Source organism: Ceratina calcarata, unplaced genomic scaffold (assembly GCF_001652005.2).
Source record: "Ceratina calcarata isolate Rehan_Ccalc_2016 unplaced genomic scaffold, ASM165200v1 scaffold119, whole genome shotgun sequence".
Taxonomy (NCBI): domain Eukaryota; kingdom Metazoa; phylum Arthropoda; class Insecta; order Hymenoptera; family Apidae; genus Ceratina; species Ceratina calcarata.
Genome location: NW_017132868.1, coordinates 144,018 through 159,265, shown reverse-complemented (window position 1 = coordinate 159,265; position 15,248 = coordinate 144,018). Strand labels below are relative to the sequence as shown.

Here is a 15,248-nt window from a genome sequence, read left to right as displayed (position 1 = left end):
TCTTGTCTCTCATACAATAAGATTATTTTGTAAAAATATATTTATGATATAGGTAAAACGAAAAAGTAAAATCTGAAAAATTTGATGATTGTGCTATTTAATAAAAAAAAATTTCAAGTTACTAAATTTGACAAAATGTTTTATTTATTTTAACTTCTACATGTATAGAATTCTGATTATTCTTTTATTATGCGTTACATTTCGGTGGTTCGCTCCAATGCCCATCTGCTTTGCACGTAATCAATCCTTGCTTCTTATTGGGGCATATGTACGTCAACTGATCTTGATACAAGTAGGAACGACCACGAATGATTATTCCGGGTGGAAGTTTTGGTTTGTTACATGACAGTTCTGTAAAAGCGAAGCAAGTAAATGAATTGATAAGTACAGTACAAAGTTTTATAATATTATATTGTATTTACTTGAACATCTGCTATATGCTCGAGACCATTTCCCATTTGAAAGACACTTCGCATCCGGTTTTCCATACATTATGTAGCCAGGTATGCATTCATACGTAATTGTGTCATCGAACGTAAAATTTACAGTGGTGATATAATTTTTGTTCAATACAGCGTTTGCAACTTTCGGTGGTTTTCCACATGTTATAGCTAAAGTAAATATTTCTTAAAGAATAACTAAAATTTTTTTAAAGAATCACTTGTTTTTTTGAAACTCACGTTTACAAAAAGGGATATCGGACCATGTGTTGTTTGACAAGCAAACAGATTTTTCATTCCCTTCAAGAATGTATCCTTCATTACATTTGAACATTATACTACTGTTAACATTTTTCGAGTAATTTTTCTCTACAATGTAACCGTGCTCTGGAAACTGATAGTTGATTTTAATTTCTATTGCCTAACTTCGCAATCGTAAACTAAATCATATTACTCACTGCAACCGAAGAACACGTAGATTCCTGGCAAATATTATCTATTTCATTGTTAAGTACAGATTCATTAATGTCATTTAAAGGTGTATCAACTATTTGCCATTGACCATGTTCATTGCAAATCCAAGTTAAGTTAGAAAAAGTTAAATCTTCGTTACTTAATTTCATTTTATTGTTGTCCTTACAGATAAGAACTATATTTTTCATGTAGGTATAGCCTTGTACAAAATACCGTAAATTTTTGTAGAAACCACCGTACGATTCGACGTCATTCAATTTCTTATTTTGATTCTGTGTTCTGTTAATGATTTTAAAAAATGGATGTTCCACGATTGGACATTCTTGGGGCTCGCAAGACGTTGGTGTGGACAACCACTTTTCATTACTTTCGCAAATTTTAACACTATCGCCGATTAATTTATATCCTATGTTACATTGAATAAGAATTTGAGTACCAACAATAAATTGGTCCTCTAAATTTTGATATTGCTTGGAATCATTGTTATTTACATTCAACGCGATTTTGATATTCGTGTCATTAATTATTGTCTGCTCATTAGGAAGTTCAAAGGTATTATTTTCTTGTGTAATAAGCGACAACTTTCCATTATTCACGATTCTGGGCCAAGGGCACCTCAAAGGTACGCAGTCAGGGACAAATCCTGTCCAAGTACCATTCTCGGTACATTGAAGTTTGAATTCGCTTAATAATACGTGACTATCTTGGAACTTATGTCCTGATTGACAAGAATATCCAACGACGTCATTAAAATCATAATTTTTGTCGATTGTGACATTATTGGCTGAAGATTCGTGTAAATTGTTTGATTTTATAGAAATGATATATCCGTTCAAAATTCTAAATAAATAATAAAATTTAGTTCAACTTATCACGAAATTGTGATTTTTTGCGAATGACTATATCGCTTACTCTTTTGGCGGTGGACATCCATAAGCGATACATGTAGGTCTTTCATGATCCCAAACTCCAGATTCCACACACGTTAGCATTCTTTCTCCGAACAAACGAAATCCTGGATCGCATTTAAACTCGATTTGCTGTCCAACCTGTAAAGGATATTTAATTTAAAAAACCGCTTTTTGGAGAAACATTCAGGAGCAACTGAACACCTGTAAGATTGAAAGATCGTCTCTTTCATATTCCTCTATCACATACTCGATGTCCCCATGTTCCGGAGCTAACAGATTTCTGCAGGTTTTGCCTGTCAATGACATAATTAATATCTATTTTTAAAAAAAATGTACAATGTTCAAAATTTACCTATGCAAATAGGAGCCAATCCACTCCATTTTCCATTTGCGTTACAAATTCTGCGTGGATTTCCTCGAAGTTCATAGCCAATTAAACAAGAATAATATATCTCATCTCCGAATAAATATGATCTACCGTGCATACGGCCTCGTGGAAAATATCCAGGAAAGCCGCATCTTCTTCCTTCAGTCAGAATAAGACGCATCATTAAATACGATTGCAATTAAAATCGATATTGTATAAACATACAGGAAATGCACATCTAAACATTCTATTATAATTACAGCTTTCTCATATTTTTCAGGTGTTATATAGATCACATATAGAATTGTATTACATTGCAAAATGTCTCATCTTACTGGCGCAAACTGGTGTGTAGTATCCCTCCCACTGACCATGCTTCAGGCACTTTACCTTCAAAGACCGGTACTCTTTACCATGAAACCGTACTACATACCCATTCTCGCAGTAGTAAGTGATACTTAGTGCGTCTTCACTGACATTTATGTTACCTTTAAAAGGAACAACGGGCATGGGACACCCACGGCAGAATGGGCTGTTCAGTATCTAAGAATGTCAGCATTCAGAAGCTTCCGGCTAAAGTATGCAGTGATTACTTTATCAAAATATATATAATTACAATAACGTCACCATGAATGTGCTCTTGCACCTGTGACCATGCAATTATGTCACCATAGTATTTTTCGCAGGAGTTAAACAACTGATTGACGTCTGTCACTGTTAAAACCGAATTCCAAACGTCTAATAATGTTAATTTTCCCACAAAAGATTCCGATTCTGAGAATCCTCCTCCGATTCGGTCTTGTTCTTGTCCGATTACGAATGTTCCGTTACCTAATCAAAATGAATTATTTGTTGTTTAATACATTATTATATGTACTGATGTTTAGTATCACATCTGAACATTCTACATTCATCACGTTAATGAAGCACATGTTTAAGCGAAACATTTCATGTTTTATACTTGATACCTTGAAGAGGACTTCCTTTTGCTAAATGGGTACCATTATCTCTTAAAATACCATCGACAAATATTTCCCATGAACCATTTTTCACCTCCCAGGTGAAACAAACGAAATGCCAATGACTATCGTTTACTTTAATGTCAGTTACTACTTTCTGGCTATTGAGATATATTACAAACCTACGAGAGCAACAAATAATTCAAATATGGAACAAATTTATTACTAACTGTGATTTAGAAAAATGAAGAATTGTGTATTACCCATTATAGTTAGTTAAAGTGAATGCGTTATCGTAGTAGCGTGTCGCGTACGATAACACAGTACCATAATTAAATGTATCTTTTGCTTGCAACCACAAGCATGTTGATATCTAAAAAACAATGTATCGTTATTATATATCAATATCAAATAACTATTTGTGTGGAGAACATAAGTTATTATTTTATTATATTGTTTATATTTAATACCTCTGAAAGATTTGTAGATGGACCTTTTATGCTGACATAATCCGTAGTTCCCGATTTGACGAAATGTATCACATAATCCGATGACAATTCTGTTGAAAGGATCAGTTAACAGAAAATATTTTTTAATTAAAAAAACTTATTTATTAGCAGTACAAATAGTTAAGAGCAAGATTATACTTTCCAGTCTCGCAGTGGAGTCCAGTAAATGGAACACGGCAAATGCACGTGTAACTAGAAGCTTTGTTAACACATTTTCCATTGTTCAAACATGGATTACTCTCGCAGTAATCTTTTTTTATAGTACAGTTCTCTCCACTGTACCCATCTACACATTCGCACCTAACAACATTAGGATTTTTAAGGCCGAATATCTTTAATATCATCTTTTACAATTACCTATAACTCAGTCTCGTCGCATTTTGATCTTCGATATTGATACAATACGAATTCTCGTTGCACGGTAGCCAATCACACGGCAACAGATTGCAATAACGACCATAAAAACCAGATTTACAGAAGCATTGCCATGTATTGTTAACGTTGCGACAAGTAGATCCTTCCATGCAAGGTGAAGGATCACAATAATTCACAGCGATCTCACAAAATTCTCCTGGGAAATGAATATATAAATATTTGTTTAAGATCATTGTTTTGAGATTTACCTTCGAATCCGTTCTTGCACTCACAACTGTAGTCGTTCTCCGTGCTGACGCATGTTCCATTATTTTGGCAAGGATTAATCGCGCATTCATCAATGTACAACTAGAAATTATTTTATTGCCCATTACTTCGTATTTATTGTCACTCATTTTGTACAAAATTCTTTTACCTCACAATCGCGACCCGAATATCCATTTTTGCATGTACAAGTGTAGAATATTGTACCGTTTGAAAAACTTTGAACGTCGCAACTTCCTTCGTTCAAACAGGGGAAAGAATTACACGGATTTTGAAACATTTCGCATTTGGAACCTATTCAGAATTTTATGTACATTTGTAATACTTATTTTCAATCGTCTTTTGATGAAATGCAGTTTGTATTAAATTGATTAATTACCGATATAATACTCGGAACACTCGCAACTGAAGCTGTCCTCTTCTTGTGTGCATTGTCCTTCATTCAAACACGGTTTTGTATCACAAACATCAGGCTCAATCGCTCGAAGTGGCAAACAATCGTTCATGCTCTTAGCACCACGATTTTTGGTGCTGAAATTGGATGGACATGAAAGACAATGATTTTGTCCATGGTCTGGCTGATAAAATCCAATGTCACACATTACACATGGCTCTAGTGCTAAACGCAAGTACTGGTAACGCTTTTTTCGTGAATAATACCCTGGTCTGCATAAGTCTGAATCAAAGCCAAACAGAAACAATTTTATTTTTATATAATAAATCATTCACGAAAAAAATTAGAAACTTACGTATACAGTCGCGTAGAGATTTTGAATGCGCTTTCTTCGTCGAGGTATATTCAGGACAACGTTTGCATTTGAGAGACCCAGTTGTGTTTTCGTACTCTCCAGCAGGGCAAGGCAGACATTTCTTAGTTGAGGAATTAAAGAAAGTGCCCAAAGGGCATTTTACTACAATTGGAACAAGACAGTTGGTAGAGATTTAACAATTATTGAACGTTAAAAAACAATTAATTCGATTATGTATTTACCACAAGTATGCTTCTTCAAAACGCTCCCTGGATCGCATAGTTCCTGGAGATTATTAAAAACGAGATGTAAATTCAATGCGAGTTTCGCGATTTCTTCGTTCGTTCTATTGTTCAACAAATTTAATTTTCCTGATTTAGACATCGTGTCGATCTTTTTCCTTAACTTTTGTATCCCTTCTTTTGGATCATCAGAGTATTCATTGATTATTTTTCCTGTGGCGTCAAATGGATTACATAATATTTTATACGTATAAAGATTTTGTTTTGGAACAATATTTACCTAAAACCTTGAATTTGATTTCGATTTTCTGTTTCTCCTTCTTCACTTTCATATTTTTATCTTTAGGATTCTTTACCTTAGCATCTCGTTTTGATTTCTTGTGTACATGGTTCGTTGGCAAATTATTATTATTATTAATTTGTGTAGGTATTGTGTCTGGAGGTAAAACAGTTTCCTTGCATTCAGGATCAAATGTAATTAGATTACATTCAATATCGTTTCCGCAAATGTCGAGTAACGTCAATCTTAAATCGTCAGTAATATATTCGCTCAGCTAATTTAAATAATAATAAAAAGCCATGGTTCATATCACCAATTACATTAATACTACAGAAAACTAATTGTACAATACTTACTTCGCGTAGAGTTGTGCGATTGTCGCACACATTTGTCTCATTTCCCTCTAATATAATACTTCCTTCCTGGGATATACTCTTAGGGTTTGTTGATTCTGTGTAACAAAGGTATTGACGGAAAGCATGCAAATTTATTTTACACATAATAACAAATCAAACTCATACTGTCCTCGCGTACTATAATTTTTTTATTATTATACCTGAGCAGTCCGGAATGTAATTATCCTCAAGCCAATTAGTTGTATTCCTGTTGCATTTTAACAACAACGCATTGTCCACAATACTAAGATTTAATCCTTCGGCGAATCCGTATCCTTCTTCACAAGTCAAAGCGCACTCATTGATCTTGTTCAATGGTGTCGAGGAACACTTCGAGAAACCATTTAATATCTTTGGGACTTCTTCGCATATATCTAGATAACATAGGAATGATAGGTGTGCAATTTCTTAGTACAGTGCTAAACTCAATGTAATACCTTTCACGGTAATATTCAAAATACAAGATGCTTTATTAGTATATTTGTCGAGAGCGTAGTACACAACTTTTGTTAATCCGAAATTGAACGCGTTATTTCCTGGAAAATAGTTTTGCTCCACTTGCACAGGTGTCTTGGAGTTGTCGTAAAAATCAGGTTCGTCCCAAGTTATGTTACTTACTCCAAGACTACTATCGGTAAAAAATATCAGTGGATCTATGCAATTATGAACTGTTGGTGGTTCTGTATCTATACATAAAGAAAATTAAATTCACAATATAAGTAATTAGATTAAAAATATCGCATGGTTATTCAATTATATTATAACATATAAATAACGTATAAAGAAGTAAATAAATAATCACCGACAACGGTCACTTTGAATTTACATCTCGCTTTATTCCCGGACGAATCTTGCGCAACGTACACTACCGTGCGCGTGCCGATTTTCAACTTCCAGGGGAACGTGATTTGTGGTCTACTCCATAACGTGGGTGATTTATCCACGTTGTCAGTCACTTTAGGTATTGTCCAATTTACGTATGCATAGTTCTTGCCTGGTAGGTTCTCCGTGATAATATTGGACGGACACGTTATTGAAGGTGGAGTTTTGTCTTAAAATATAAAACATGTGAGAAATAATCGCATAAATATGAAGTATTAAAGTCAAAATATTACCTATACAACGGTTAACGATCTTGCGTTGGGACCAAACTCCAGACTTCCCACCGCAATACCTGAAACGCGGACCTTGAAGAATAAAACCCTCTTTGCACGTTATCGTACAGTTCATTGCAAAAGGAGATTTTTCTGGACCGAAACAACTATTCGGCGAAATCAGTCCGTTTGCGATTTGTTTCAAGGGTTCACATTTTATGGCTATAATAAAAAGTTTATTATAAAATGATTATATAAAATTATTAGATATTGTTATTATTCATTATTTTTTCTACCTGATCTTTTCTTATGTTTGATTTATACCTTTACACGTAGCCTTCAAGCCATCCCACTGCGACAGGGGTAAGCAATTCCGAATCTTACTCCCACGAAGTTGATAACCAGTATCGCATTTGAATTGACAACGCGTATCAATCGGATATGCGGCTAAATCTTTTGCAATCGAGCGTTGGTTCTCTTCGGTTTGACAACGCATTCGTCCATGCACAGGAACACGAACCGCTGGACACGTCTTCACTATTTGAATATAACATTTTTAAACGTTTGCAAGCTTAAGAAAAATTATAAGTCGATGGATTGAATGTAATTCTAATGTACAACATATCTCTGGATTTCTGTGAAAAAAAAACATACGCAAACATTTTGGTTCATTCCCGGACCAGTTGCCACCAGTTCCGCACAATCGAATACTGTCACCGGTCAGATAAAAGCCGATTTTACATCTTATGCCACATGCCGCGTGTACCACGTTGCTGCATGCGCTTGCTTTTACCAAATATCCATTTTCTGGTACTTTTAGCTTTGGGCATGTTATAACTGTGAAAAATTACAGCAAACAAAAATATGCAAAATTTAAAAATAAAAAGCTATTTTGTTAAGAAGATCGTTGAAAACGTCTGTTAACTTAACTCAGTTGCTTCGTTTTGTTTTTCACGCACGGTCACGGTTTTGGTAATGGTCTTAACATTTTCCACAAACGAATTTAACGTCGTTTGCTCGACTTTAAAGTTTCAACAAATTTATTTGAATTAGGAATAAAACCGATTGGGATGGATCCACGAGATCAAAAGCCTCGCGACTTCGTCGCTATTTACAAAAATTTAACCGAGGAAGTACACAAGACGAGGAAATTGCAAATGAAATGGTTCCAGAAATATGAAGGGTTATTGGATGAATACGCGTAGGTAGACGATAAAATTGGATTAATGAATATTAGATACTGAAAAACGATTAATTTTGAAGAAAACTAAAGAAAGAAATGGATAAACTGTGCAAAGAAAAACAGACAGTCATTGAAACGGTGGCCTTCGTTCGAGAAGAGGGAAAAACTTGTTTGCCAGTTCCGGTTACAACTAATGGCGATGTATTTACAATTTTTGTAACATCAAACAACCATATTTAGTGTAGGATAGTAGAGATATGTATATTTCTGTAGTACGGTTGGATTGCAACGAGGCCAAAATTTAAACTGGAAAAGTACGGAGCTTACAGGCCGATGTATCCTGATCCTCTTAATGAAATAGTGCAACTATCCGGAAAAATGCCCGTTCTCGCCGCTGGCAAGGGATTTATTTGGTAGAAAGCAAGATCGAATCACATCTCAAATTTACCCTCGCACTTATATCCATCTGTGGTGAATCCGGAAGCGCAAATGCAATGCTCCACGGAAGTTGCAGGTACATCGATAGTCACATGATTCACGTCAGGGCACGGTATGCACATGGACGCGAAATCGCCGGATATTTCTCCCGATGCATATGTACCGTTCGGACAAGCTAAAAGTAAATTCGCTTACACTACGTGCGGACAACTTGTGATATTAAAAATCAATCAAACAATTTCTTTTAATTTGAAATCCTTTTAATGAACTTCGAGCATGTAAAATTGTTTTTGGCGAACTCACGATGGCAGGAGCTTTTGAATCCAGATCCAAAATACCCTACTGGACAAATGCAGGAATAGTGGCCGGTGATAGTGCCACAGGCGCACGTCGCGAAATTATCGCAACAATTTAGCTCATTTCTGATTACGCTGATATTCTTGCACAAAAGATTGCAATTATCTGGGAATGCCACTGGTATGTACTTGCCCGCTTTTAAATCTGTAATGAATGGAAACGAGATGATGTCACAACAAATAAAGTATGAATTCTCTGTAATTTAACAACTGAATCACCGCCAGTTTATTGCTCCTTCGTAGGGTTTTTGTTAATACGACTCATTAAAATAAAATTTCATTCGGTATAAGCATAATTGTTTCAGTCATTTTCGCTGATATTTTTGTAAACAAACCACGATGCAAAGCTCGTCGAACTAGAGCTTCGAACTCTGTGAAACTGTCGAGGAAATAGCTGTGCGTGTCACCGGGAAAGCTAGCTATGTCGTGCAATTCGTCCACATTTCCTGTTCTTATTCCAAAAGTGAATATCGTTGCACCCGCATGTTTCAAAAGCTCCGCCGCAGGACGTGGATCGCCGCCGTTGCTGAATCCATCAGTTATGAGAAACACCGCCTTCTTCGCTTTCATTCGGCCCTTCTCGAGGATCCTCTAAAAAAATATTATTCAAAGTTTAATTGAAGCGACCTTTTGTGCAGTCCGCGAGTTTCGATAACCGAAATTATTAATTATATATTGAATTATTACAACAGCTTCGAATAGTGCCCCACGTGTGTATGTTCCACCGCCGGTGTAACTAATATTATTCAGCTGCTTGTTCAATAAATAACATTTGTTGTCCTTTTTATCAGCACGAGATATCTGATCGACGTTCCGTCTAATGTATTTTCTTCCACCGAACGTCACGATAGCAACTCTAGTTGCGGAAGGCTCGACGGAGAAATCGGACAGAACATTTTTTACAAAGTTCAACTCGCTTTGGAAATTTTTTAAACCGACCGATCCCGAAGCATCAACCAAGAATACCAATTCTACCTAATAAATATATTTTAACTACAATTAATGTTAAAACGATAATCGGAGTAAAAGAAGTTTTATTTATAAACTTAAATTATGAAATTTTATTGTAAAATTTTGTTATTACCTGCTCGGTTTCGTTTCGCAATCGATCAATATGACCTTTTAAAAGATGTGACATAGTTTCGGTTTTCTTTTTCAATGTCTTTTGAAAGCTATCCAAAGTGGTGTTCGATTCATGCTGATTCACGCTTCTCTTTTCTTCAAAATTAAAAAACATTGGCACATCTAACTTTTCTCTAGACACTTCAAAGTACAACTTTTTGTCGAATCTGCTTATTTCGTCGAGCGATATAGTCGTAATTGACAAACGCGGCATCAGCCAAATTAAAAAGCAGACTCTCATGATTGCACCGACCACTGCTTGGCAATGCTCCCGAGACATATTCTACCAACAATTAATATCCCGAACTTCAAAGGATATGTTTCTTTCACGGAGAATTAATGTATCGTCTTGAGCATGCTCGTAATCTTGTTGCAAACTTTTTTTCTTCTACACTTGCACATATCATGGAAACACGATGTTTGTATCTTCTAAAATTTTTATTGCGAAGATTATCTTCGAGCGACAAGAGGCAGCGACAGATCAGAAGATTGACTGTCGGTACTTTAAGCCAGAGTCTTACTGCTTCGGGGAGGGTCGTGTAAACGATTAACTAAGTAGTCTCGGAGCTTTGAAAAGTTCAGAACAAGGGACTCTCTGTTCCACTTGTATAAGAGAACACGTGTTCTTTCATAAGTATTTACAGATCTCGGCGGATGTTCGATTTGTTAGCAAATTCAATTGAACTACTTTGTACACGTATCGACATATCTAACGCTACAAAACAACGTAAATAACGAGCAAGATAGCTTAGAAGCGTCCAGTAGTTGTGTTTAGTTCTAACCATTTCTTATCTGAGTAACGAATTATCTTAAGATACACATTTTCTCTAAGCTCAATTAATTTCACTCACTAAATCATAGAGGAAGATGAAAAAAATTATAGCAAAATTCTTCGATTCTTTGGGTTGAAAATTTCCCGACGGAAAGCAAACCGAGGAGATATTGATTGAGAAATTTAAGTACAAATATTTAGTAGTTTTTTGTGACGGATCAAGATACGTTACAAACGTAGTACTCGCTGTTTGTGCAACGCGTGTTACACAGATCGTTCTTAAAACGTGTCTATGATAGCGTTCGAGGAAGGGTGTCATGTTTATGTCACGTGTAGGAGAAACGGTGATCCCGCGGCAGTCGGGCAGCATGCGAGGTCAGAAAAACGCTTACAGTTTCCGTGTGACCTGCATACATATCACATCAATGCGACGTAAATTGATTTTTCTGGCTGGGACGTCGTATCGCGAACGACCACGCGGCTGGCAATACGATGATTTACAATTAGAGTAGCCGACGAGGTGACGTCTTCGCAATTTCATTGCTGCATTTATCGCATTGGTACCTTGCAATTATTGATAACGCGCAGACTCCTAAGTATGTCCGAAACCGAGATCTCGAAATTTAACAATTTTATTTCACTCGTTGAATTGTTGTTTACTCGAGTGTTACAAAATAATTATCAATAATTTCAGTTTCACGCTTGGAAGATCATTCTATTTTTAGCGACGCGATTAAACGATTTTTGGTTTAACGAACGGTATATAGATTTGTCGAGAAAAGTGAAGGCATCATGTCGATTTTGATCGTGATTATGATTTCTATGATGATGGTAGTAATAGTTGACTGTTACGATGTACGCGAAAATGACAGAGCTCCGCGTTTGACAGACGGTCCACGGCACTTCCGGCAAACGAAGGAACCTCGTGAAAAACGGGGACATGTTGAACAATGTCGTGACTCGCAGTTTCGTCGATTTTTGCGCGAGGAACAATTGGGTCATGTGAATGTTTTTGCGTTCTTAGATCCTTCCTGGTACTATAGCTATCGGCAATTCATCATGTAAGTTATCGAACGAGTGATCTACATTATACTGCTAAAGATCTTTATAGCGTGTACTAACATGTGCAATTTTATTCTCTTATTTTAAATATTTGATTCTTTCATTATCCCTTAAAAACATAAAAAATACACAAATTACTATTAGTATAAAATAAAAGTTGTCGGATAACATCCCTAAAAATTTTTTAATGCAAGGCTGGAATTGCTAAAGAAAAGATTAGAAAAATCGGGATTTTCAAACATTTCGTTCTTCGTGGTGACGCCGTCGTCATACTTATTGAAAGACAGCACGGAGAGCAGTTTAGAGATAAAAGCTTGGAAGGAAGTGTCTAAAAATATGATGGAATCCGAATACTTTTTGGACACGGAAGAAGCATTGTTTAATGATCCAAGCAGAAAGGAGAACGAGATCGTTTTTCTTCGAGATGATGGCGAGTTGGGCATTTGGGAAGATTTTCGCGCTGCGAAAGACGAAGTAGCAATCATCGATCGGTGAGTCAAAACAAAAATCAATTTTTACCTTGTTTTTATTTACCTGTTTTTAACTTATCAGTAGAGGTTTTATAATTATTACAGTTGCGGAAAAATAGCTTATCAAATCATAATACCTTGGAGTATACTCTACTTCCCTTACGTTAAAGCTGCCATTCTTTCCACTTATAGAGAGAATCCGTGTGGTCTTTGCGAAGTAAGCATGATTTAAACATGTTCTTGATTGTTATAGATTCATCTTTCCGTAAAAAAAAATAATATAAAAGTATTATTTAAAAACGTTTAGGTAAACTTGTCAACGGTTGATTCATTGAATTACGAACAATATCGTTTAAAAAATATAAATTTGGGCGAAGGGCAGATAGATAATACTCGCAATATGCATACAGAAGGAACGTTCACTGATGTAGAAGCTTCAATTTCTTTCGATGAATCAAGAAATATGACACATAATAGAAATGCAAGCACCATAGTTCCATTAAATGGAAGTACATATGATAGCACAGTTTATAATAAAACAACAGAAACGGCAATTGTGCAGAAAGGAAAGAGTAAAAATGTACCAAATAATGACAGTGTAAATGAAAAAAATGAACAAAGTCAAGAACACATAGCAAGTACGATATCGGATTCGGTAACGACTGAAATTTATGCAGAAAATCAAGATAACATTCATAGGAACAATAATAATTCATTTCTTGAGAGTACCGATCCAGACAGTAATTTAACAACAAATTACACAGATGGGAGTGAATCTGATATTAGTTTAAAGAAGGAAGAAGGAGGACAAAAAGGTAATGTTGTAATAAAGTATATATGAATAAAAATGAAGAATGCATTTTATTTGACAATTTTTTTATTTTATTCTGTACACCGTAATATAATAGATGAGAGCGCAGATCTTAGAACATCACAAGAACAAAAAGATAAAATATTTCCTCTACGTATAATATTATATGCTCCGCATTTACACGAAGAAAATGGAACGTTACAAAAGTACACTCACTCAGTTCTGAAAACAGGAAGTCCTGATTATCACGATCATTTTCATACTAAGACTATTGATCACAAGGTAACATATAAATAATAAATTTTTTTTCTCATAATGCACGTGATGACCCATGTTTATAATCATAAAAAAAACTGATAAGTCAGTAGTAGTAAAGAAGCCAGATCAGGCGGCACTAGATGACAAAAAACTGATTGAATACGTGGATACTATAAATGAGAATCCAGGAGTATATGGAGAAATTGCAGATTACTGGCAAACAGATGAATCGAATAATGAGAATGAAAATACGGAGTTTACAGATTACGATTATACTACGGTAAAATTTTATATACTTGGTTATATTTTTCAATTATAATTAACAACATTTATAAAATATTGTAGGTTGAGGATGTCGACGATACAATTGATAATAGCAGTATATTAAAACCAAATAATGTTGCTATAGTTAATTCGGAAACCGATACTAAAGAGAACAATTTTATGCCACGAACGTTAATCGAACATTACAATAAATTACTCCCTTGGATTTACTATATCTTTTAATAAATCAATCATACTTACACTGAATAGGGATGAAATACAGTGTGTATATCTACATGTACGGTCATAACTACACGTTAATGTAATTATAAAATAGAGAAATAAAAGATATTATCTGTAAAAGTTACTTGCAATCTTAAAAACAGATTCAAATATATGCAGAGGTATAAATATTTATATGAACACATAAAGGTAGAATATTATATATAAATTTAGCTTTTAGCGAAAAGTTTTCAAAAATGTTACCTTTACAAAGATTTTATGAAATAGTAAACACACAGAAATACCGAATATCTCGCAAGTATTAATTTGTAATCTCTTCTGGTTCGCTCGCATCATCGGAATCCAAACTATTGCTATCGCTCGTCGTGGTTGTACTTGAAGTACTACTTTCTGAATCGCTTTCAGAGTCAGTGTCACTGCTGTCACTTGAACTGCTCGACAGTCTGCATAAAACACAACGTACACATGCATTAATAAGAAAAAAACAAAATGGAAGTAAAACGGAACTTCAAATCTTTTTTAATGTGCATTTCAAATGTCACCCATGCGTAATGTGCAGAGTATTGTATGTGTTTATCATCAGTACGATATCGTCAACAATGAATTTACAATTCAGTATGTACAGTGGCCCACGAAAATATTCGAACATATTTTAAAATGAAATAACTCTTTTAACATTGAACCAAACAATATAATTTTCTGTGGGATGCTAAAATGAACCATTGTATGTGATTCGCCCAAAGGTAGTGCATTTTAGTTAGTGTATTACATTAGCACACTTTAGATAAAGATTCATAATATGTACACATTTATTTCATCCATTACGGGATAAACGAGTGAGCTTTGTTAAGGGATAAAGTTATCAAAACAATTCTATTGAAATACTTACAAGTACTTTAAAGAATGTTTGTCTTTAATGTAGTATATAGTCTTTGGCCTTTAAAATAAAATCATACAACGTAAAAACACAGGATATTTCCCACCGAAACCTTAGATTTGATAAAAGTTAAAGTAATATGCTTTCCATACTTACTTATCGTTGTCATTGCCATTAACCGTTAATTCGTCCATTTGGTCTACTATTTCGTGAACAGAATTTTCTATAATAAGATCTTCTTCTTGTACCGAATAAGCCGCTTGTTCTAATTCTGTTAAATCAAGATGCATATCTTCCTTCGAAACATGAACCTTGTTAATAATAATTTAATTG

The 15,248-nt window shown here is 34.9% G+C and overlaps 4 protein-coding genes across 8 annotated transcripts in view; 2 read left to right on the top strand and 2 right to left on the bottom strand.

The window, feature by feature from the left end:
- Positions 1 to 118: 118 nt before the first annotated feature.
- LOC108625285 (sushi, von Willebrand factor type A, EGF and pentraxin domain-containing protein 1) lies at positions 119 to 11,112 on the bottom strand. The gene is made up of 32 exons (XM_026813873.1): positions 10,121 to 11,112; positions 9,724 to 10,011; positions 9,372 to 9,627; positions 8,984 to 9,181; positions 8,691 to 8,855; positions 7,714 to 7,896; positions 7,384 to 7,596; positions 7,081 to 7,281; positions 6,768 to 7,016; positions 6,403 to 6,651; positions 6,127 to 6,339; positions 5,927 to 6,021; positions 5,571 to 5,844; positions 5,291 to 5,503; positions 5,049 to 5,210; positions 4,679 to 4,975; positions 4,451 to 4,593; positions 4,284 to 4,383; positions 4,018 to 4,231; positions 3,803 to 3,960; positions 3,622 to 3,710; positions 3,415 to 3,524; positions 3,161 to 3,333; positions 2,809 to 3,023; positions 2,528 to 2,735; positions 2,178 to 2,351; positions 2,027 to 2,118; positions 1,827 to 1,963; positions 899 to 1,754; positions 681 to 834; positions 423 to 611; positions 119 to 351 (listed from the first exon to the last, which is right to left on the bottom strand). Exons 1-32 carry the CDS (start codon positions 10,436 to 10,438, stop codon positions 188 to 190), a joined length of 6,750 nt encoding a protein of 2,249 aa, XP_026669674.1. The 5' UTR covers positions 10,439 to 11,112; the 3' UTR covers positions 119 to 187.
- Positions 2,703 to 8,815, top strand: LOC108625289 (uncharacterized). Of its 2 annotated transcripts, XM_026813907.1 has the most exons (4): positions 2,703 to 2,770; positions 8,113 to 8,260; positions 8,323 to 8,443; positions 8,516 to 8,815. In XM_026813907.1, exons 2-4 carry the CDS (start codon positions 8,130 to 8,132, stop codon positions 8,657 to 8,659), a joined length of 396 nt encoding a protein of 131 aa, XP_026669708.1. In that variant the 5' UTR covers positions 2,703 to 2,770; positions 8,113 to 8,129; the 3' UTR covers positions 8,660 to 8,815. The 2 variants fall into 2 exon arrangements, with proteins under 2 accessions (XP_026669708.1, XP_017880670.1); XM_018025181.2 differs by lacking the exon at positions 2,703 to 2,770 and having other exon boundaries at positions 8,067 to 8,260.
- Positions 11,113 to 11,345: 233 nt separating the features above from the next.
- Positions 11,346 to 14,162, top strand: LOC108625307 (uncharacterized). 3 transcript variants are annotated; one of them, XM_026813881.1, is made up of 8 exons: positions 11,390 to 11,526; positions 11,625 to 11,991; positions 12,187 to 12,483; positions 12,568 to 12,679; positions 12,770 to 13,277; positions 13,371 to 13,555; positions 13,635 to 13,811; positions 13,877 to 14,162. In XM_026813881.1, the coding sequence occupies exons 2-8, from the start codon at positions 11,723 to 11,725 to the stop codon at positions 14,036 to 14,038; spliced, it is 1,710 nt and encodes a 569-aa protein (XP_026669682.1). In that variant the 5' UTR covers positions 11,390 to 11,526; positions 11,625 to 11,722; the 3' UTR covers positions 14,039 to 14,162. The 3 variants fall into 3 exon arrangements, with proteins under 3 accessions (XP_017880708.1, XP_026669682.1, XP_017880703.1); XM_018025214.2 differs by having other exon boundaries at positions 11,391 to 11,991; XM_018025219.2 differs by lacking the exon at positions 13,877 to 14,162 and having other exon boundaries at positions 11,346 to 11,991; positions 13,639 to 13,730.
- The window catches only part of LOC108625324 (protein SHQ1 homolog), a 3,765-nt gene continuing 2,533 nt past the window's right edge, over positions 14,017 to 15,248 (bottom strand). Inside the window, exons 6-8 of one of the 2 annotated variants that reach the window (XM_018025232.2) lie at positions 15,072 to 15,226; positions 14,928 to 14,975; positions 14,017 to 14,481 (exon numbers count right to left, since the gene is read on the bottom strand). In XM_018025232.2, coding sequence (XP_017880721.1) covers positions 14,340 to 14,481; positions 14,928 to 14,975; positions 15,072 to 15,226 — 345 coding nt within the window. In that variant the 3' untranslated portion in view covers positions 14,017 to 14,339. The remainder of the gene's footprint in view (positions 14,482 to 14,927; positions 14,976 to 15,071; positions 15,227 to 15,248) is intronic. The other variant, XM_018025240.2, reaches the window with a different exon arrangement.

Coding starts and splice junctions, on each gene's coding strand:
- LOC108625289 (XM_026813907.1), top strand. CDS start 8,130: ATGGATCCACGAGATCAAAAGCCTCGCGACTTCGTCGCTATTTACAAA. Junction 8,261..8,322: donor GGGTTATTGGATGAATACGC/GTAGGTAGACGA, acceptor TTAATTTTGAAG/AAAACTAAAGAAAGAAATGG. Junction 8,444..8,515: donor CGGTTACAACTAATGGCGAT/GTATTTACAATT, acceptor ATATTTCTGTAG/TACGGTTGGATTGCAACGAG.
- LOC108625285 (XM_026813873.1), bottom strand. CDS start 10,438: ATGTCTCGGGAGCATTGCCAAGCAGTGGTCGGTGCAATCATGAGAGTC. Junction 6,022..6,126: donor TTACATTCCGGACTGCTCAG/GTATAATAATAA, acceptor TTTGTTACACAG/AATCAACAAACCCTAAGAGT. Junction 612..680: donor CGATATCCCTTTTTGTAAAC/GTGAGTTTCAAA, acceptor TATTTACTTTAG/CTATAACATGTGGAAAACCA.
- LOC108625307 (XM_026813881.1), top strand. CDS start 11,723: ATGTCGATTTTGATCGTGATTATGATTTCTATGATGATGGTAGTAATA. Junction 13,278..13,370: donor GGAAGAAGGAGGACAAAAAG/GTAATGTTGTAA, acceptor GTAATATAATAG/ATGAGAGCGCAGATCTTAGA. Junction 13,812..13,876: donor CAGATTACGATTATACTACG/GTAAAATTTTAT, acceptor AAAATATTGTAG/GTTGAGGATGTCGACGATAC.